The sequence below is a fragment of the Rhododendron vialii genome, chromosome 2a, assembly GCF_030253575.1.
Source record: "Rhododendron vialii isolate Sample 1 chromosome 2a, ASM3025357v1".
In the NCBI taxonomy this organism is placed as follows: Eukaryota; Viridiplantae; Streptophyta; class Magnoliopsida; order Ericales; family Ericaceae; genus Rhododendron; species Rhododendron vialii.
In genome coordinates, this window is record NC_080558.1 from 24,597,754 (window position 1) to 24,621,810 (window position 24,057).

General features: G+C 39.6%; 1 protein-coding gene across 1 annotated transcript; it reads right to left on the reverse strand.

Moving 5' to 3' along the window:
- Window positions 1-432: 432 nt before the first annotated feature.
- On the reverse strand, window positions 433-22,256 carry LOC131315844 (ras-related protein RABA1d). The gene is made up of 2 exons (XM_058345054.1): window positions 21,852-22,256; window positions 433-1,180 (listed from the first exon to the last, which is right to left on the reverse strand). Exons 1-2 carry the CDS (start codon window positions 22,070-22,072, stop codon window positions 745-747), a joined length of 657 nt encoding a protein of 218 aa, XP_058201037.1. The 5' UTR covers window positions 22,073-22,256; the 3' UTR covers window positions 433-744.
- Between the last annotated feature and the right edge of the window lie 1,801 nt (window positions 22,257-24,057).

Consider the following 24,057-nt stretch of genomic DNA (forward strand, 5'->3'; position numbering starts at 1 on the left):
ACAAACATTCATAACTTCGCAACACATTCCCGTATAAGAACAACCGAAGCACACTCAACAATGACAAATGCAACTTGCCTACGCACCGATGAATGTCCGCAATCCGTAAAGGCCACGTTATCATTTCTGAACATTACTATATATTCCCATAAAATATGGATAAGAAACCATCCACCGCATAATTCATTCACTAGGACCGGAATTATTTGGCAGTTCGTAAAATGTTAAAGTTTATGGCCTAGAGCTTGCTGTCAAACAGAGCATCAGCCCCCTTGAAAATTTCAAAGGAAACAAGTCAGGCAGATAAACCACCCTCCCAGGTTTACTTTGCAGCCAAATGGCCTAAGGTTGTGATTGGTGAAAAAATGCGTACCAAACACAAAAAGACCTGAAATAGCAAAAGCAATCAAATTGAACTCCAACAGACAAGAATAATCAAACTAATTTTACTAAATTATCCCCTTCAGCTACCCTCCAAATGATATCAATAGACGTTAAATCACATCCTTAAGCAAGTTTCTTTCCCCGCATAAACGTACGATAATAAATCATGGTCAAAAAAACATTGCAAAAAATAACTAATCCCACATTTTCTCCTATTGTAAGCGTCTTTGAGAGAGAATTTTACATAAGATTCACAGTCTACATGATAGATGCAGCACGATTTTTTACCCAAAAAAAAGATGCAGCACGACAAACCACAGCCACATTCGAATTGAAACCAATCAAATCCAATTCAAAACCCTAGCTTGAACAACACCCGACTCTCTTCATTGCCGACACATCTTTACCAACCTCGATTCTCTCCCCTTTGGAAGGGACAGCAGAAGCAGCTCCATCATCTGCAGATTCCATAGCCTTTTTGCTGACAATGCGGTAGATCTGAGTCAGAACTTCAGAAAACGCATTTTCCACGTTAGTAGCTTCTAAAGCAGAGGTTTCCATGAAGAAGAGAGACTCCCTCTCGGCAAATGACTTCCCATCCTCAGTCGAAACTGCCACGAGGTGTCGGAGATCCGATTTGTTGCCGATGAGCATGACGACGATGTTGGGATCAGTGTGATCCCTCAGCTCCCTAAGCCACCTTTCAACATTTTCAAATGTAGAGTGGCGAGTAACATCATACACAAGCAGTGCACCCACAGCACCTCGATAGTAGGCACTGGTGATGGCACGGTACCTACATACCCGAAAGGGATAAGAACGCAGAAAAGGTAGCTTATCGCATCCAACAACAAAAAATATTTACCACTTTCAGAAGGATTTAGGATGTTCCTAAGCAAGAGAAGATTGTTATCGATTTTTGGCATGAAAACATCAGACAAAATATCATCTTACCAGGTTAACCATGCAATTAATCATCTGTTAAGAGCAACTCCAATAAAACGGCTTAAAAATGCAAAGCATGACCACAATCCACTTCTAAAGCTCTCCAGTGCATAGGTGGAAATTAGAATGGTCCAAATTGACAATGACCAAACCATACACCTTTTTCAAAATTTTGTTTCGGCATCTTCTAAATTTAGATCATAGTCTTCTCGATTTCTCTTTGGGACCAAACAGTAGTTTGAACACATATATACTTTTTAAGTAATAAAATCCAAGAAAGTGCATTTCTTGCACTGGAGCCAGGTTGCTACACTTGAGCATTTTAAGAGGCATGGTGGCATGCCAAAATTTGACTTTCACAGGCCTCAGTTTTATCACCTGTGTAACAGAGATGCTCTAAACTGGTTCAACACTTGGCAAAACATCATTTTGTTCACCTATACACTCATGTACCATTTTCCGATCACTATTATACAATCTTGAGGTAAAGACGGTAACATTCTGTGCCGTAACACATTGCAATAACTGAAATCCAACAAATCCTCTAATATAACACTGATCTATGTTATGCTCATACAACTCTGATACTCATTTCTCCTCCCCATACTGACTTTCACAGAGTTTTAGTTACTAAGCTTTCTTTGGTAAGTGAATAATTTATTACCACAATGAGAATTTTACCATGAAGCTCAACGCATGCATTCTTAGATGAAACACAACAGAGCCTACACAGCAACGGCAAGTGACCCATGATTTTTACCTAGTTGTGTACATGTTTTGCTCTTGGTAGTTCAGGGGTTTCGATTTTATGTCCCATAGTTGGCAATCATAAAATGGCTAAGGTTGTAATTTATTAATGGGGGTCCTTGGGCAATCTTTTGATGCGTCATGTATGAAACACAACAAAATACACCTATGCTAAGGGAATTTGCAAGTAGGTGAGGTCACTTGACCCCACAAGTGGCTTTGCCCTCGGATGCCGTCCTAAAGAATACGAGTTTAAAATGTCTTCAAACTGTTATGGAATTACGCAGCCATAATGCTGAACTCACAGAGGAAAGCAACAACACGATTAGAGCTAAAGCATAGGGCTCTAGCCGAGCCGAGCTTTGTCAAGCTCGAGCTTGGCTCGTTTACTAAAAGAGCCAAAAACTGAGCTCGAGCCTTAACGAGCCGAGCTTAGTCATTAACTAAAGAGTTTCTTTAATCGAGTCGAGCCTCACTTAACGAGCCGAGCGGAGCTCAACAAATGAGCCGAAAACTAGAACTCGAGCTTGGCTCGTTTAGTAATGAGCCGAGCCGAGTCGAGCTGAGCATTAACAATTTGAATCTAGCCGAGCTCGGGAGTTGCTCGGTTCATTTACAGCCCTACTAAAAGCATATTATGCTAAAAAATTTCCCCTGTGCAAATATAAGACATTATTAACGTTGTCTTATAACCCTCTTGCATATCATAAACCATGAATTTATAGAAAATTAGTTTGCTTCTATGTTATTAGACCAGCATTTAGCCCCACATGGGATATGGGAATCATTGCTTATTACTAGTTTCTGAGTTTAAAAAACACAATCCCCCGTATATAATGCATGTTTGATGATTATTTTCAATATATTTTTCGAACATCCCACTTGGATAGCGACACTTTTGGTCAACAAAAACAATGTACATTGACACAAGTTCTGACGCCTCAAGCAGTGAGGATCATTCATTTAGGTTCTGAAGCCAAATAAGGAATTTATCCTTTTACCTCCACATATTATCAACAAATGAGCTGAAAAAGGAGACTTAACAGCGACACGCTCTCATAACATTAGAGAATCTTCTCTTTTTCTACTCAGAGATTAGTGTAAGGTAGCCTAAGAAATCCAAGAAAAGTTTTCACGCAAACCATCATGTGACTTAATATGGCTAAAATTTACAGACACCAAGTGGGTACAAACACGAAGTAGGTTAGGATCAAAGAGTGAGAGAATACAAGACATAGGATATAATAAGAAGACACTGGCTTTCATTAACTTGAAGTTTACAGAGGTGAAGCTCTCCTTTTATAGACGGAGTAAGGAGGCTTAAACAGGGTTTACATAATTGGTGCCCGTCCATTTTTCTACTGCATAGTACAACATCTAAGACTTTTGTTACAGGGCATTTACTACTCTAAGACTTTCCTTCCTCGTGACTTAACTTTACAGACATAACATTTATAGTTTATACAGACTTTACTTTCACCCTCTCCGGAAAGAGGATAATACTACCACACTTTATATTACAGTACACACCAATAATATGAGACAACAACAAACAGTAAACACCAATAATTTGCACTCTTGTCCCTCTGGATCATCTGAACTACTTTCTTCATCTCTGTCAGTCAAGTAATACTGTTCCAAAAGATAGCGGATATTTTGGCGCCATTCTTCCGGATAAGTATCATTGAATTTTCAGTTTGCAGATTCATAATGGAGGAGAGATGAGGGAACGTCTGCAGGTGTCAATCCATTAAGTGAACACATTGTTTGAGTCATGACCAGATAATTTCCACTGTGGATCTCAATGCTCGGAGACTCTTGATATGCTGAAAGAAATATAGTGTGATACTCCTTTCTCCAAGTGATAGAACCATCAGGATTAGGAAGACATCTGTTGTTGCGAGTTGTCCAAAAAGCAAATTGGAGGTCTTCGTCTGGACCTGTGGTGACTTGTCTGATCTTCTGTTGTCAGTAGGGTATGTTGCCAAAGAGCAGAAGAAATTTCAAAAAGAAATCTTTTGGAGGCTGAACTTGATTGATCGCCGCATGAGCCAGATAAACCAAGACTGCTGATTTATTAAAACAGACACTTATAGTATACACATTGACTAAATACCAAAAGAGGAGATAGGCTTCTTTTTTGAAATAAAAGACATTATGGTAAGACACTTCAAACTGGGTGAGAAAAGGATAGACAGGGTGAAAAGGTAGACCTTTTATGGGACCTTCATCAAGACCATATTTGAAAATACAGAGATGTTGAAGGTTTTGACACATTTGAACACACCTAGAAAGAAGGGTTAACTCTAAAATATGACACTGAAGGTGGACAGGAAAATTGACCGGATGGAAACAGAAAATCATGGGAAAACAACCAGGAACAAAGAAATGTGGTTTTGTTTTTGTAAACTGGTTGATTTCTTTTTTGAGCCTTGATAAAAAATCAGGGAGGACATTTGTTTTTCCTTTTATGTGAACAGCATCAAAACTCCAATTGAAAAACCAATTTGCCCATCTGAGTAACTGTGCTTTTGGGAGATGTTTCTGTTTGAACTTGAGTATACTGGGGAAACTCATCATGTCAGTCTCAATCAAGAAATGATGACCGATTAGATGAAATTCAAACTTCTCAATGCTCCTTTTGATTGCCAGAATTTCTTTGTAAGTAGAGTGGTAATGAAGTTCTGCTGGAGAGAATGCACCACTCTTGTATCCACAAATTCTGCGCTTTTGATCTGTATTTTCTTCCAAAAGAATTGCTCCCCAATATAGATCAGAGGCATCTGTCTGAAGGACTCTCTTTCCATCTAAAGGTATGGTTAATGGAGGAAGAGTTTTGGTTAGGGCTTTGAGGTCTTTTACAGCTTTGGTACAAAGGGTTGACCAAAGAAGAGGGGTTTTCTTTAGTAGAGCTGAGAGAGGAGTTCGGTATTGGGCCAGGTTGGGAATAAAATCAGCCATATAGTTAACAATTCCAAGGAACTGTTGGACTTGTTTGACTGTGAGATTTTCATCTGAAAAATGATCAAGTTGGGAGGCTATATGAGGTTGGAGGGTATATTGACCTTTAGAGATATGCATCCCTAAAAAATCAATTTCTAGTTGGGCAAGAAGCATCTTTTTCTCTGAAAGCATGATACCATGGGTTTGGACTAGGGAATGGAAAATTTGTAGTATGATAACATGAGACTCAGTATCTGGGAAAAAGAGTAGGATATCATCTATATAGACAAGGGCTGAGGATAGAATAAGAGCAAATACCCGAATCATGGCCTTTTGAAATAAAGATGGAGCTGTTTTCAATCCAAAAGGCATGACTGGCCATTGGAAGTGGTGGTCTGGAATGCAAAAATCAGTTTTAGGGCGATCATCTGGATGGATGCCCAGCTGCCAAAAACCTGCTTTTAGGTCAAACTTTGAGAAAATTTGAGCTTTAGGTAAGTCTGCAAAAAGAACACTTCTTCGAGGAAGAGGGAATTTGTTATCCTGCAAAAAATGATTAAAAGGCTGGTAGTTGATAACCAGGCGAAGCTTTCCTCTTATCTGTTCTGTTCTTTTGTTGACATAAAATGCTTCACATGCCCACTGAGAGGTTGTGGGCTCAATCAATCCTTCTGATTGAAGTTGCTGAAGCTCCTGTAGAGCAAGTTGATCGTGTTCTGGGTTCATTCCATGATGGGTAGCTTTGGTGGGGTTGATGTCTTCATTTTTCTTAAAGGGAAGAGAAATGAAGAAATCTGAATTTTTTCAAAGTGGATTGGAGCATTTGGTGAGGAACTGGGAATGGGATTCAGCACAGGAAGTTTGGACTATGGCTTCTTTGATGGTGGAGAAGTTTTCTATGGAAAAGAGATTTGGTTGGGTGGTCCAAGGTAACAAGTAGTTTTTGTATTTCAAATCTTTTTTGAGCTAGGAAACTTTGCTGAGATTTTGGAGAATATCAAAGCCTAACAATAAATCTTTTCCTGGGAGATCAAAACCATAGACTTGGTGTTTTATGGTGTATCCTGGGAAAAGTTGGATGATAATAAGCTTGCTGATCAGGGTGATAGCAAAAGTTTCTCCATTAGCTGCTGTAAAGGGCCTGAAACAAGACTGCCAGTAAGACCTGGGAAGGATTGCTAGGTTGAGAATGGAGGTTGCTGCACCAGTATCAAAGAAAGCGACGACTGGTATGGGTTTCTCATATTTTCCAAGCAAAATTTTGACCTTGACTAAAGGCTGAGCGAGCATGATGTTGGAAAACCCAATTGTTTGGACTTCATAGGGGAATGAGTCAGGATCATCAGAAGAGTCACCTGATTCTGAGGAATCGTCTGAATCACCAAAAGTGAATGCAAGGACTGCTTCATCTGTTGCTTCATTGTCGATAGAAAAAAGAGACTCGACATCAGCATCGTCAAGATCATCATCAATGAGAGCCAAAGAGCTCACCAATTTGTCCCTTGCTGCCTTATTTGGACACTGTTTTGCATAGTGCCCCTTCTTTCCGCATATGTAACAGCGATCAGACTTTCGCTGCCCTCTAAATTTTTTCTTCTTGAAAAATTTCCACTTCTTCCGGCGTGAGAACCTGCCAGATTTTGGAAACTTTGAAAACTTGCCAGGAGATTGGAACTTCCATTTCTGAAAGTGTTTGGACTTCCGGTGTGAAGGACGGCAAGTGCACTTCTTGTCTTTGCGCTTTATGGATAAGTCCGGTCGGTCACATGCTTTGCCAAGAAGTTTTCCCTGTTCTTCAAGAATTCTGAGGAATTTCTGGTGATTGCACAATTTTTCCAAGGCAATCAAAGAATGCTGGTAAATACCACCAAGAGATGTTGCATTCAACGTCAATCCTTTTGTCTGAAGTAACCTTGTCGTCTCATTTCCCAATGGTTCAGGAAGGGAATTGAGAAAGGCTTGCTTGAGATTGACATCATCCATGCCGTTGAGAAGATAAAATCTCTGAGACATGCGGTCATAATGAATCTCGAGATCTTTCCTTTTGAATGAATAGCACTTCATGCTGAGATATTCCTCTCGAACAAACTCTTTTGTGTTGTTGTGGTCACCAAGAAACTCAGTATGCAAGACTGAGATGAATTGATCAAGGGTTGGCAATTGTTTAAGTTGTAGCTGTCGGTACTCACCCAGAGCTAAATACCATTGACGGAGACGGCCAAGGAATTTCGTTGTACACTTAGTAATGACATCACTGAGTGTAGCGTTTGGGGAAAGCATAGCAGCTGTGCACCAGGCATGAATCTCATAAAGTTTATCCAACCATTTTGATGGGGGAATGGTGTCAAAAGAGAAACCTTGGGTATGGATATTGGAATGTGAGAAGGAATCAAAGGTTGGATTTTGAGGGGGTGTATCAAACTCAGGACCTTCTTCAATAATAGGATCAACATTTTCCTCTGGGTTTTCAGGGTTCATCATGAAAACATGAGGAATGGGCATCGAGTCAATGGATTCAGTATCTGATTCAGACTCAATAGTTGGTTCAGGAGATGGGGCTTCGGGTATAGTGGCTAAGGTATGTAGGAGAGTGGAAATTGGATTTTTAGCAGGGCTTGATGTTGGTTGGACCATTAACTGGGGTGACTTTGAGTTTGGGTCAGATGGTTTGGAGGGAGTAGAGGTAGTTGGAGTAGAGGTCGATATAGATGTAGATGGTGGAGACGGAATTGGTGAAGGCTGGACAGGTTTTATCTGGGGCTTTGGGAAAGGGAGTTTTGGTGGAGATGGTCTTTTTGGTGGAGGAAGAAAAGCTGATGAGCTCCCAAAGATATTGGACTCTCCAAATCTTGAAGTAGGATTTATAGATAGGGGTTCAGACATTTGAGGATACTCAAACAAACTTTCTTGAGAGTAAGAAGGGAAGTCAAATGGGCTTTTTTGCTGAGAATACTGCTGAGCTTGAAGTGAGTGAAGCTGGTTTTTGAGGTGCTTCATTTCAGCATCCTTTTGAGAAAAAGCTGCTGAAAATGCTTGGTTGGTATAGGCCATCTGGAGAAGCTCCTGGTGAACATTTTGAATTTTTTGCTGCAAATCTCTGATAAGAAGTTCCAAGGTGGATAACTTCTTATGGACAACATTCTCCAAATTTTGCTGGGAGTTAGCAATTCTCTGAAGAATTTTGCTCTGAGCCAGAGAATTTGCTGATTGCCAATTTATTGCTGCTTCTGCTGCTGAAACGGCTTTGGTACTACCATCAGGGAGAATGGTAGTAGAGTTTGAAATTTTATGCCGATGGGTTGTCCTTTCTTGGGAATTATGAAATTCCAAAGGAGGAAAATCTGCTTCTGTCCAGGAGGGGGATGAGGTGAACATAAAACATCCACTTGGTTGACTTGACGAAGATGTAGGTTGAGGAGGAGGTGGAAATTTACAAGGAGTGGGAGGTGACGAAGGACATATGGGACATGGTTCTTCAAAGTCCTCGTCATCTTCTAGGAGACTGTCTTCTAGACACTCATCACAGTCACAGGTATCAAAATAACAATGACCTGTTTCTGGATTTTTGAAATAGAAAACTGGAAGGCCACTGGGATCAAAATATTTAATTGGAAGACCAGGCCTAGAACCATCCACAAACATGTTAATTCTTGAGGGAAATATAACAGGATGGGTTGAAGATGAGACAGAGGTTTCTTTTGGAAAAGTGATTTCCACAGTACCATCAGGTTTGGTGATGAAAGTTGGGTTGGATGTTTGGACAGGTATGGGCTTGTTTTGATTTTTCTCATAAGCTGTAACCCAAGATTCTGGGAGAAGCTTGAGAAGCTCAGGACGGGAAATTTGTCGAGGTACATGGACACAAGAAGTTTGGTGAGGTGCATTTATAGTGAGGAAAAGGGCTTCATTTGTGGAGGATGGTAAGGACATGTCAAAAGCATGGTTTTGGACACGGTAGGCCATTTGGTAGTGAAGGGTTGCTGCATATGTGGTGGAGATTTGGGAGGCACCACCAATTTGAACTTGGACCTTCAAGGCGGATAGCAGATGAGGATCTGCTAATGGCATGTTGAAATTGGGGTAGAAAGTAAAAATCACAGTTCCAGCATTTAAAGTGGTTTGGACTGTAGCGATACATGCGTGCTGATACTGTAGAAACCTGGTATCGACCAGAGCAAGTCTGGAAGTAACAGGTAAACCTTTTCTACCATGGAAAGTAACAGCCAAGCGGATTGCTCCAAAGTGAAGATGGGTAAATCCTTGTTGTTGCCAAAGACGAGGCAAATCAACCGGGATTTCCAAAGGTAAAAGTTGTTCAGCTTCTGTAGCTGCTATGAAGCATTGGTCAAATTTAGAGGCTTGAACATATTCTTTTACGGACGTTGGGCGTTTTGTGGAGAAAAGTTGGGTGACGGTCTTTTTTACAGAAGTTTGTGGCCTGACAAAAGCATTATAGGGATTTAAGAAAGGGAGATCAGTAAGAGGGACTTTACTATCATTTACTATCATCAGGAAGGTACTCAAACTCATACAAATATTCAAGATTAGAAGAAGAAGATGAAGAATTTCTACTGGTAGAGGAACATGAAGGAACTAAGGATGACGTAGCAGAGGAGTGGGTGGTAAATAGATGATTTATTGTTAAGTAAAAATCTGGGTTCTCCTTTTTCCTTAGTACAGCAAACCTTTTTCTATTTCAACGTAAAGTCCTTCAACAGATGTTGATTAATAAAATTTTGTATACCAGGGTAGATAAACCGAGACACACCGCTCAATAGCCAAAAGTCTCAAGGTACTTTAACCCACTGATACAAAATTCTTTTAACCAAAATAGTTAATGAAGTTTCTGATGTGGAGGATCCTTAAAAGGCAACCACAGAGCATACCCTTCAAGTTTTTTCTTTTAGAAAAGATTTGAAGTAGTTTTGGAAAAGAAGTTCCCAGAAGAGGGTTTAAGCTAGAATGGAAGACATGGCTTTGATACCAAATTTACAGACACCAAGTGGGTACAAACACGAAGTAGGTTAGGATCAAAGAGTGAGAGAATACAAAACACAGGATATAATAAGAAGACACTGGCTTTCATTAACTTGAAGTTTACAGAGGTGAAGCTCTCCATTTATAGACGAAGTAAGGAGGCTTAAACAGGGTTTACATAATTGGTGCCCGTCCATTTTTCTACTGCATAGTACAACATCTAAGACTTTTGTTACAGGGCATTTACTACTCTAAGACTTTCCTTCCTAGTGACTTAACTTTACAGACAAAACATTTATAGTTTATACAGACTTTACTTTATATAATGCCATGTTACACTGAACGATATTTTGTCAATACTAATACGAGGGAAAGGTGAGAATTCCTGTTTGCAAAGGAAAGTGTGCAAAATGCATGACATAAATAGATTCATAAGCAGATGGGTACTCATAATATGTGTCTACACACTACAATAGAACCATAGTTGTCAAAAGCGCGCCTAGGCGCCAGGTGAGGCGAGGCGACCCCATTGTGCCTTGAGTCACCCCAGGCGAGGCCCATTGAACAAGGCGCAGGAGGCGAGAGGCGAGAGGCGCACGAAAGGCGCGCTTCTTTCAAGTTTTTCCCTGATCGTCAGATCTGAAAGAACAGAAAAGGGGGTCTTAACCTGACCGTCAGATGGAGGTCTTGGTCTCTTTACCTCTCAATCGATCTCTCGGACTCACAGTCTCAGCCGATCTCTCACCACTATCTCCTCTCACTCGATCGACTCGATCTCTCACGCCTGTTGCTGTCATCTCTCTCTCTCTCCTGCTACTGTCGTCTCTCTCTCCTGTTGCTATCATCGTCTCTTTCACTCGATTTCTCTCATTTCATGTACACAGTGCACTTGTTACCCTCTTGTACACGATCACAGTACACTTGTTTGTTTTTATTTTCTTTTTTGTCTTATTATTTTCAGAAATAGGGGTAATTAGTAATTATTTTGGAAATAATTAATTTAAATATATAAAAACAAGTTCAAATTTTCTGAAAATAATTTCTTTAATGTTGTAGCTTTCTGTATAAAAAAAAAGTGCAACTAGGAAAAGTACTTGGATGCTTGTCTTTTATTGATTTTGACGTTGTAGTTTTTCTCTGTGTGAGATCGGTGACTATTTGACATTTCATGGATATTTTTATGTATCTTTTGGATGGAAAACTCATTGGCTTAGTGCTTATTACTTGAAATATTAGAGTTTGCTATTTTTCCTTCTTTTTTTTCCGCATAGGTGCGCCTCGCTTCAAAAAGGCGCGTGTCTCGCGGCTCTCGCCTTGTGCCTCTCGCCTCAGGTCCAACAGGACTTTGCGCCTCAGTGCGCCTTTCGCCCGTGACAACTATGAATAGAACGACGACAATTTGGATATATCTTGCTTTGGTGGTGACTGATGAGAATAGAAATGCACAGAAGCAGTGGTAAACTGTGATCTTAAGGCCATGATACTACACCATATTGGTGGTAAACTGTGCCATATTGGTTGGTAAGATACTAGGAACGAAGGACGCACAATCATGGTGAAGGACAGGTACGATTGGGTTCATAGAAAATACAAGGGGAAGATCCTAAGTTATGGCCATTGGTCTCGTAGACCTTTGACCTTTAATGATTCTATTGGAAGGATTTTCCTCAATCTGGTTTCCAGTTAAATCCCCGATGATCTCTTACATTTTCTCCCATGGGTATAATCAACCCACATTTTCTGCTTTCCCCTTGCCCAGGTCTCAGATTTTCACTTTGACTTCCTAATGGGCAACACATTCTCAGACTCTCTTTTATGAGAGCAAATAGGCAATGTTGTATAGCAAAGGAGTACAAGATGGCCCAAGACCATCGAAAGACCCAAAAGTGCTGTTGATTTGACCTAGCTTAAGCTCTGAGCTCAGAAAAGTGGAAACTCTCTGGAAAACTCTCAACAAGATCTGCAGAATCGATACCAAATGCTGGACACCAAGCCAAATTTGGCTCAAAATTTCTCTTTGACGACTTGTTGGCATGTTTTGCCAAAAGAGAAGATTTCTAGTGACTTAAAAGTATTTCACTTCTAGTCAATATGGATCAACACTCATTGTTGCCCAATTTAGTCAATTTATCATTTCATTTCAGTATACAATGCCCATTTTGGACTAATCTGCACCACTAACTCTGTTAACCTAACATTTTAATGACCTTAGCATCCTCAATGTCTAATTCATTTTCCTTTCTTCTATTCCATCTTTCCCTTTCTTTTGTGATAGTTACGGTTTTCCACTAACATAAACGATTTGTTAAGAAAAAATTACCAAGACATTGTAATATTTGAAACCAAATTTCTCATATACTCCCTCTATTCATTTTTAAGTGTTCAGTTTTGTAATTCCAACTTATTAAGAAAATATCGTCATTACACAGTATACACCTTGCACATCAACTTTGAACTCCACTTTCCAAAATTATCCTTTACTTTTACCCATTACTTTTCAAAGTAGACTCTCATTTGGGGACAGAGGGAATACTATTTAAAAAAGCACTAGTTAATTCACGAGGCTCCTACTACTGCAGAATTATATACATAATACACGTCTTCCATGCTATATGTTGTGCTTGAAAAGGAGGGAGGAGGGGCGTAAGAGTGTCAAAAGCTCTTTATATATCATCTTGATCCTTCTTAATTTCATTTTTGGTGTGGGAATTAAGGAATGAGAATGTGATGTCTTATCACCATTAATTCTTGCACTCGAATCAGGCTGGAATAAGAATGTGATTTCTGATCATACCACAACCTGAAATCAAATTACCAACCTAAGTGGGATCTAATCGCTCCCTACCACACAATACTTCCCCAAACCATAAGAAAGGAATCCTTGACTATGATTAGTCCCTCTATATATTGTTTGCTACATGAGATTCTTCAAGCAAACCAAACACTGGAATGGGACCTCAGCTATTTGGTTCCTAGAAACAATATACCCATTAGTCCTTGATCCCTACAATCCAAGCCTCAGTGTAATTCTCCAGGGGAACTGCACGATATGCTAATGTTCACACACTTGGAAAGATGATGGCATAGCCATGGAGTGGTTAGACAAGTCTCATAGGTTTTGGAAGCCTAGACCAAAGGCTAAGGGTAGCACGAGCATCGAGAAGTCTTCTTGGTCCAAAAACAAGTGTCCTTGGTAGTTGATAGTTCAAGGGTCATCATAAATTTAGTACTTGCATTAATTTTCATCTAAATGCATTAAACACATGTTAGTAGGTTCAATGTATGCATTTATATCTAGGTTCATTCAATATCTTATTAAATGGGTTTAGTGATTAGGTTCATTTCATTTAGACTTCTAGGAATTAGAAGAGTCTTTTCCATGAATTATAAATTGGGCTGTAATCTTTCATTTGGAATAGAGTTGATTAATGAATTGAGTTTTACGAGGCTGAGGCCATTGTGATTGGGGTTTGGGATGCGGTTCTTCATTGTAGAAACCACCTAACCCTTGCGAGGGTGAAGCACATCATATTTCCCCACCCAAGACCACCACGATTCCAATTGTAGGCGGCAATACTCTGAGTGTCCTAACACCGTCCTATATCAAAAGACCTGCCAATAGCAGAAGTGATCTAGAATCTCTTGCATAGAAACTCGTTTTCTACATGGGAGCAGGATTCTGTGACAAGGTATCAAGTGTTGCATAAGCAATCGTTCTAGGCTCATGTAATTAAAAGACTGATAGAACCAATTTCTGCTGTAAGGCTAATACACAGCGTTGGTGGCCCAGTGAAGTTGGGAACTTGGGACAGCATCAGGAACTATAGAGGGGAGAGGCGGAGACTGCTGGTGGCTTGATTTTAGGGCCATGGGTTTTAATGGGTTAGGACTTAGGAGGAATAAGAACACAACACCAACTCTCTCTCTCGGTAAAAAATTTTACATAGGCGTAGGTAGTGCATGGGGTCAGTATGGAAAGAATTTTGTGACTGGAGGGAGTAGTAGTGCGAAATGACTAAAACCATGTGAGGGTAGTTGCATAGACTTGAAAGTCAAGGAGGCAAAACCACAGGGAGAAGTCCTTTTTCAGGCAAGAAGTCGTTTTCAAACATGGAGACAAAGATAAAAAAAATATTCTGCAATATGGGAAGTATGATTCTACTTTGTAACATAAGATGATGCTAGCATGCAAATAGCTCACATATGTTGCAGATCAACATCATACACATGATTATCAAGGATTAGCCAACAGAATAGGAAGACAAAAAATTGAAGTATCCAAAGTGGCAAAGTATTGGATGTAGCTACAATGGGTAACACGATTTATTGCAAAAATCATGCATCTGCAACCAAGTACTTGAAGGCCAAGATGTGGCATAACACAGCCAAACAAGTGCTCCAGGAAAGAGAATACATAAACTGAGCTGACACAAACACTAGTATGGCACTAATACGGGAAACAAAAACAGGTGCTTCTGTGTACTTTTCACTTATTCATGATTATCAATAAAAGGGGACTATATAAGAAACTATATTCTTAGATGTATTACACCCATAAATTAGGTCATATACAAAAATAAATAAAAGAATTGCAAGATTATAGTGGTTAGCGATAAAGCACCCAAGGAAAGACACCAATAAATTGCTGAAAACACGGATGACAAGCATGTGGGTTTTTGGGGAGAAAGGAGAACCCAAAATTAGGTTTCTCTCTCTCACACTTTGTATTTATATGGACAAGAGTAAAGTACAAATATAACCCTAAGTAACAAATACATAACAAAGTGAACCCTAACTTAACACTCCCCCTCAAGTGGTGCAAACATATCTATCAAGCACAACTTGAACACAATGGGGTGAAAGATCTTACTATACTAAGCCATCAGCCCTTACAAACGGCATACATATCAAACCCTTGCTCAGCTTCTCCTTTATGAAATCCCGATCAATTTCTATATGCTTCGTCCTATCATGCTATACAGGATTATGAGCAATATTTATAGCCGCTTTGTTATCACAATAAAGATTCATAGGACCACCATCAGAGATCCCCAAATCTTTCAACAAGGTTTGGAGTCACAAAAGCTCACACACGCCTTGAGCCATAGCCCTATATTCAGCTTCTGCACTTGATCTAGCTACCACTGATTGCTTCTTACTTCGCCAAGTAACCAAATTTTCACCAAAAACGGTGCAGTAGCTAGAAGTAAAGCGTCTATCATCCATTGAACCAGCCCAATCTGCATCAGTAAAGGCTTCCAACCTTAGGTGACCATGATTGGAGAACAAAATTCCTTAACTTGGAGCCGATTTGAGATATCTCAAAATACGATAAACTGCATCTAGGTGCACAGTGCACTGTACGTGGCTCATGCATAAATTGACTGACAACTCCAACGGCATATGTAATATCTGGTCTAGTGTGAGATAAGTATATCAGACGGCCCACAAGTCTCTGATAGTTCTCCTTATCTGTATGTTCTCCAACATCTCCACTAAGATGATGATTAGCCTCAATATGAAGAGTGCAGGTTTGCATCCCAACATACATGTTTCTTCCAAAAGATCAAGAATATACTTCCTTTGGGAGATAAAAATGTCTTTATCAAATCGGGCCACCTCCATTCCAAAAAAAGTATCTCAAAGATCCCAAGTCTTTAATCTCGAACTCTTGAGCAAGACGAGCTTTAAGACGGAGTATTTCATCAACATCATTGCCTGTCATGATTATGTCATCCACATAGAAAATAAGAATAGCAATCTTATCATTACCTCCCTTGATGAACATAGTATGATCTGCATGACCCTACCTGTATCCAAATCTCAACATAGTTTTGAGAAATCTGTCAAACCAAACTCTAGGTGACTGCTTTAATCCATAGAGGGTCTTTCTCAATTTACACACCTTCCCTTCAGTAACAAAGGAAGAGGGGGAGAAATCTGGTGGTATATCCATATACACTTCTTCTTCTAAGTCACCATGAAGAAGTGCATTTTTTACATCAAATTGTTTAAAAGGCCAATTCAAAATAGCAGCACAAGGGAGCACAGTCCGAATAGAGTTCATCTTTGCTACTGGAGCAAAGGTTTCCTCATAGTCGATACCGTATGCCTGAGTAAAGCCCTTGGCAACAAGTCTCGCCTTGTATTTCTCAACCGTTCCATCTGCTTTATGTTTAATTGTGAACACTCATTTACAACCCACTAATTTCTTACTCTCTAGAGAAAACACTAGTTTCCAGGTGCCATTCTTTTTCAAGGCTATCATCTCCTCGACCATAGCTTCTTTCCACTTAGGTATTATGAGTGCTTCCTTCCAACTCTGTGGGATAGATATGGAAGAGAGAGAAGAAACAAATGCACGATACAAAGGGGATAAACAATCATATGAAACAAATTGTGAGATAGGATATTGAGTACATGTTCTAACTCCTTTTCTAACAGCCACAGGATCATTCAGATCATCAGAAACAATAAGGGATGGTTCATTATCAGATGAGTCAGCCGAAGAATCAGAAACTGGAATTGAAGTTGGAGTAGGTGATAGCGATTGGCAAGGTGGCATCACAGGCAGGCTGTCCCTTTTTTGCGTTGAGAAAACTTTTGCAAGTTAGGCAACCTATGCGGGTAAAGCCTATCATCATATTCCACATCTCGGCCACCCATGTCATGTTCTGTTCTTTTTACAGATATAGGTTCTTCCCTAGAGTTTTTCTTCGCCCCCTCACCATAACAAGGTATTGGGAAGTAAGACCATGACTCCGGATTATGGGATGTCAACATCTCCTCCTCCATATTATTCTCCCCCTGAAGAGATGTAGAGGAAAGAGGGTAAAAAGAAGTTGTTTCCCAAAAATTGACATCCATAGAAACAAAATGTTTACGAGAGTGAGGGCCATATCATTTATATCCCTTTTGAGTAGAGGAATAGCCAAGGAAAATGCATTTACGAGCCTTGGGATCTAACTTGCCACCAGGATGTTTAGAAGCATAGACAAAACACAAGCAACCAAAAACTTGGGGTGGAAGAGAAAAGATCGAATAACTACGAAGGAGAAACTCAAGAGGAATTTTAAACTGAAGAACACAAGAGGGCATGCGATTGATAAGATAAGCTGCAGTAAGAACCGCTTCGCCCCAATAAAATTTTGGGACATTCATGGTGAACAAGAGAGAACAGGCTACCTCAGCAACGATTTTTACGTTCAGCAACCCCATTCTGCTGTGGAGTGCCAACACTAGTTGTTTGAAAAAGAATGCCATAATCACTAAGATATGCCCGAAACTGGCCATCAAGGTACTCAGTCCCATTATCACTACGAAGGATTTTAACGTTGGTGTCGAATTGAGTACCAACCATCTGATGAAAAGATTTAAAGCATGAAAAAACTTCATTTTTGGACCGAAGTAAATACACTCAAGTGACACGAGAATAACAGTTAATAAAAATAACAAACCATCGATAACCAGAAATAGAAGTAACCGAGGAAGGACCCCAAACATCAGAATGGATAAACGTAAAAGGGGAATCACTTCTTTGATTAACAGGAGCATAAAAAGAGCGTTTGTGTTTAGCCAGCTCACAAGCTTCACAAAAAAACTGACTACATTGCTTAATTAAAGTAGGAAAAACTTTTTCTAAAATCTCAAAAGATGGGTGACCCAATCTGCGATGCCACTGATGCAATAAAGGAAGAGCTGAACTTGTATCTACTTCAAGAGCTTGACCCAATGACGGGTGTAAAAGATGGACGAGGTGCAGAATCCAAAAAGTATAGACCAGCATGAGCTTTACCACTTCCAATCATTCTCCCCGTATCCAGCTCCTGAAAGACACAACGTGTAGGAAAAAAGATCGTGGAGCAATTCAAGAAGTGAGTAAAACTACTAATAGAGAGAAGGTTAGTAGAGAAATTTGGAATATAGAGAACTGAAGAAAGAAATGGTTGGAGAACAGCGGATGGAACCTTTCCCTGAAATAGCAGATAGGGAACCATCAGCTACTGTAACCTTATCCTTACCTAAACATGTAGAGTAGGAGTCAGAAAAGGATGAACAACCTGTCATATGATCGGTGGCACCAGAATCTAGTATCTAAGGAAGAGAGGAAGAAACAGTAGATGCACTAGCTGGGATACCTGTGTGAACAAAGTACGAGGATGTAGTGGATGTAGAAGCCGTGGAAGATGGAGTGTCAAGCATAGCCATTAGGCGCCTAAGAGTTTGTAACTCCCCCTGAGAAAGAGTACCCCCACTTTGGGAAGCATTAGGCACGTGAGCTTGCAAACGAGCACCAATATGGTCAGGCAACATGTCAACAGTAGACTCCGAAACATGTGCATGAGAACGCACAAGACCACCCCCTCGACCACGTCCTCGTCCACAAGAGGGACGACCATGTAACTTCCAACAAAACTCCCTCGTATGCCTGGTTTTGTTGCAATAGTCACACCGGAGCAATTCCTTATCAACAGAGCCACTTTTATCACCAAGCTGACTTTGGGTAGACTTACCATCCCGTGGAGGGGGGAATGGCAACTGAGGCAGAGCGATCCAGAATTGGAGAATGAACCATCGCACTCAGTCTACTCTCTTCCTGTTGAACACATGCATAAGCCTCTCCTAAAGTAGGAAAAGGAATCCGACCTAGCACCTGCACTCGAATCGGATCATATTTTATATCAAGACCAGCAAGAAAATCATAAATGCGCTCTTTCTCCATCATCTGGTGAAATGTAGTGGCATCAGAAGTGCAAACAGCTTGAAAAGCCCGTAGTAATCAAGTTCCTTCCATACTCCATGCAATTCACCATGATACTCAGCGAGAGATCGATGGGGTTGATCCAATCTATGAAGTTTCTTCATCAACTCAAAAGCCTGAGCATCATTACCTCGGAATAGGTTTGTGCTACAGCAAGCCAAATCGTATGACGTGTGTCTAGAAGCAAAAATGTATAGCGAATGGTAGGAATCATAGAGTTAAATAGCCAAGTCATGGCTAAATCATTCTGCCACGTCCATGTCTCACGTTCATGCCTCAAGTTCTAGTCTAGCAGTTGTTGGTTTTGAAACAGGGCCTATGGTGAATTTCAACAAGTCACAGGCAGTGATAGCCGAGGTAAAAGTGTGAGACCAAAGCAAATACTTGGAACCATCCAACTTAATGTGACAAATATCCAGAGGAGAGTTGTCTAGAGTCCCAACATGACTACTCATTCTTGGCACTAGCGGAAGCAATTTTGGGATCCTCCGACATATCAACGAAGGAACAACAACCCAAAAACAGATAATACCCAGTAAACCCAACACTAACCAGCCTCAAAGCAACACCAGTTGCAGCAAACAGATGTAACCCAACCGAAATCAACCCTAAAAGCAGAGATTCAAGTGCCCAAAAACAGATTGAAGACTCTTACCGCTGTGTTGACTGCCGAAATAGTGATAAAACAGAAAACTGAGCTCTGAAAGGGCACTAAAATGCCTGGAAATGTCAGGAACAGACTTGAATCGAGCAGGAAATGCTGGGTCGAGTCTGAATCCAGCAAACCAAGCTCTGTCGGGTGCTAAAAAGGGTGGATAAAGGTCGGGACAGAGGGACAGCAAGGACGATGTCAGAAAAGGAATGGATCTGACTCGCCGATGTCAGAAAGGAGTACCGGAGGTCTCGCAGCGTCGGAAAGGTCTGCCGGAAGACTCGCCGGCGTCAAGTTTGGTTGATCGAGAAAATCGGTGAACTGGGTCACTAGGTATTTTGCTCTGATACCATGTGGGTATTTGGGGAAAAAGGAGAACCCAAAATTAGGTTTCTCTCTCACACACTTTGCATTTATATGGACAAGAGTAAAAATACAAATCTACTCCTAAGTAACAAATACATAACAAAGTGAACCCTAACTTAACAAAGCACCATGATGAGAACAAATAATCTACAGCTAGGAATTTAAATACAAGCTATTGAATTGGTGGGAGTTATGAATTTGTAACAAACTATAACACCACTTATGGTTCAAATTGGTTCCACTTCGGCACAATCCTGTGAATAAACCAGTCAATAAGGATTAAGGACACAAACTTCCAGCATATAAGACAGATTTACCATACACGAAGGAGGGAGCATATGAAATAACCGACTAGTGTGAAGGTATCAATTATAGCCACCAGATCCTCCCCACATCGATTAAATATTCAAAAAAAAAGATTTTAAATCTACTCGAAATTACTTTAAAGTTTAAAATGATTTAAAATGTAACATTTCTTTGGATGAATAAAATAATTGTGGGCTCCAACTTCCACCTAATGTCAGGGGAAAGCAAAAAATGATTCATCATTGGCATTCAAGTACAAACTGAGAAGGTCAAAAAAGGACAAAATTATTCCTTTTCACTCCATACAACCATTTTCAGTTCAAGGGAATTTTGCGAATCTTCCCTTCCGTCTAATTCATGTCCATGGAAACCAACACAAAGCTAGAGTTTATATTTACTTCATTATCCTTGAATTTTTTCGGGATAAAACAGTTCTTACAAAAGAAATTACGACAAAAAAGCTTATACAAGATTGTAGACTACTAGCACAAACTTATAGGGTGCAAGTTAGAAGATACATCAGAGAAATATGTCTAATAATACCCTTGCACACGTCTCTGGCTGTCCAATACAAAATTAAACCAAACTAAGCATTGTAAACCAACCCATTGAGGATGGCAGAACACTCCCTTTGTCCATGTCATGTAGCCTTTGGCATCTGAACACCACCATGAACCAAGCACGAGGGGCCACACACACAACCAAGCCATCCCCCACCACCCAACACAAGCACATAAACACACACGACTGCTGATAGGCACCTCTTCCTTTTGAGTGTCCAACAGTAGTTCACCAATTTATGAGAGTGCATGAGATAGAAACTGACTTATTTGACTTATAATATGGTCATTCACATTGAAAAGGCAAGAAAGGCCATGCTTCCAATACATGCCACCAAATAAGAGATACACATTCCCCAATCTAAAAGGCCATGCATTGTGTTTGTTTAGTTGACTTGGTTTGATGAGGGTTTATTGGGGAGTTTCGAAGGGCTTTGGATGCCATAATGACCCAACTCCCAAGGCTCAGATACGTCACACTACTAGTTCCAAATTTCAGATCTGGGTCTTTGATAAATAGTATTTGTGTCTTTTCAAGGCTATGCACGTTTTTCTCTTTATATTTTTTGGTTTAGGGTTGGTAATTGTTTGTTCGTAAAGACACAAATACACGTATTTATCGAAGACCCATAACTGAAATTTGGACGTATTAATCCAAGACCCATAACTAGTAATGTGCCAAATCTAAGTCTTCGGATAGTATGGCATCCAAAACCCTTCAAATCTCTCCAAACAAACCCTCGTCAACCCAACCCAACTCAAACAAACCCCCAGATGCCTTACAACAAAACAACCACCGCTGCACTCACCACTCCACAAATCCACCAAGCCTATCAAACCCAGATAACAAACTTAAGCTCTCACAAAAAGCCACCACTCAGAAATGCCCAAATCATACTTAACCAACTAATACAAGGACGAACAGCTACAAACCCAGAATTAAAACTAACCAAAAAAGAATGCATAGTTTCATAAAGACAAAAGTACAAAGATTCAACCAAAACCCAGATCTGCAAATAAAAGTACTGAGAATTGATTAAAAAAAAAAAAAAAAAATCACCTTAACCAACTTACCAAACAGACGACCAAATACAACCCTAAAGTATACAACAAGTAACCAAAAGAGGATGTATAGCTATAAAGAGACAGAATACAAAAGATCAAGGGAAAACCCAGATCTGAAAACAGAACAAGTAGTTAAAAAGATCACCTTTCTTGGCCAGCAGTGTCCCAAATCTGAGCTTTGATGACCTTCCCATCAACATTCAAGCTTCTAGTAGCAAACTCAACACCAATTGTGGACTTGGACTCGAGACTGAACTCGTTCCTAGTGAATCTTGAAAGCAAATTGGACTTGCCAACGCCTGAATCTCCGATCAGAACCACCTTGAAGAGGTAGTCGTAGTCATCTTCAGCTCTGTACCCAGCCATCAGAATCTAAAACAGTACTACAAACTCACTCTCTCTCTCTCTCTCTCTGTATGAGACTGTGTATGGGACTATTCTATATACTTTCTGGTTTGAAATGGTGGGGTTTGGAGAGGTTGTAGTGGGAAGATGTGTTCTTTTCTCTATGCCTTTTTCTGCGCGTCTTTTTGACCATTATTTTGAGTTGGAAACAAGACGGACCACTCTGGCGCTCGACGAGAAATGGGTCAGAGCCTAGCGACCGGGTCCGGAAAAGTCTGTCTGCCCCGACCCGACCGGTGTAAAAAATTAAGTGTTCCAATTTTCAATCCGTTTAAACCGGTGTGAAGATCTTATTTTTCTGAGCATTTTATCTTAAATGGTCATAATAGATTTTTGGCTCAAAGGCCTTTCAATAAGTCCTAAGAGAGTCCTGAAATTAAATAAGGAGTCTTCGAGTGCTCATTGAAAGGCCTTTGAGCCAAAAATTCATTACGACCATCTAGTATAAAATAATCAAAAAAATAAGATTTTCGCATCGGTTCAACCAGATTGAAAATTGGAACACTTAATTTTTTAATTATATTTTTCCGTTAGTTTCATTAACGGTGTTAATGATTTTACCAATTTGTAACGTAAAACAAACTATGGGGACAAAATTGAGATAATTGAAACTAGAGGGACGAAATTGAGAAAGCCGTAAAACTAGAGGGACAACTACGAAAATTTACCCTTCAAAAACTGTTTTTTTAAAACTTTTTCTGAAAAGTGTTTTTTCCAAAATAAAATTTTTCAAAAATCATTTTCTATTTCTAATAATATGTTTTTATTAGTTTGAAAACTATTTTTAAAAAAATTATTTTATATGGTGGCAAGTTTTGATTATTCAATTTTGATTATGTCATTATGGGCATCTACAATGTTTGTCACGACCCGCACTAGCTGACCTGCTAACCATTCGCCTAATCACGTGACTCAAAAGGTTAACCTCAAATTATATAGTAGCTCATCGCGTTTCATTATATATGGAATCACTTTCCATATATTTCCCGACGTCCATATATTTCCCGACGTAAGACCGTCATATTGCTAATTTTAACAATTTCTTAAATAGAAAATCAAAAAATGAGTTGACAACTTTTAATTATTCCACTGCGGATGCTCTTACACCCTTTGGGAATTGGGAATCATCTACATTGGAAACTATATAAGGTCAAGCTCATGCTAATCAAAACAGTACATCGTGATTAGCATGTTGTACAATTCCTACCGTTTGGGCCAAAGAAAAGAAAAAAAAAAAAAAGGCTCATGCTACTGACATGAATTCTGAGAAAGCTTTGGCGGCTCTGAGATTTGTGAGGCCTGAATCAAACTTTTTAAATAGGGCCCTTTAATCTCAACATACTATGCATAACGTAAAATAGTTAAGCAAAAAAAAATCATTTCTTCCCCTCACACACCGGTTGATATAGAAGGAATGATTCGAAAACACAACTCAGGGCAGTTTCTCAAAAAAAGCTACTTGGCTTTTTTATATTGTACTTATTTAAAAATTTCGCGTTTGTTAGTTTTGCGTCAAATTTTTGTGAATTATTAATTCGTCTCGACAAACAGAAACAGTCTCAACAAACAACAAACAGAAGCAAAAAAGTAAAAAAACTATTTGGGTTTTGGTTATAATTTTTTACTTTTTTAATTCCTTTCTGCCTACAAATATCTTTCCCTAGAGGGAATACTATTCAGTAAATTCCCTTTCGATGGAATGTCGTCTTGTTAGTACGTTGAAACGAATTAATAATTTACAAAAATTTGATGCAAAACAACAAAAGTGAGAAAAATTTGAATATGAACAAAATAAAAGGCCAATTTAACTTTTTTAGGGAAACTGGCCCTCAATCAACAACCCAGAAAGAAGGATTCACAAACAATTTCAATTTCATAAACAATTCAAGGTTCAAATAAAGTTGGGAGAATTTTTTCCAGGTCCACTATACCATTTTCCAAACCCA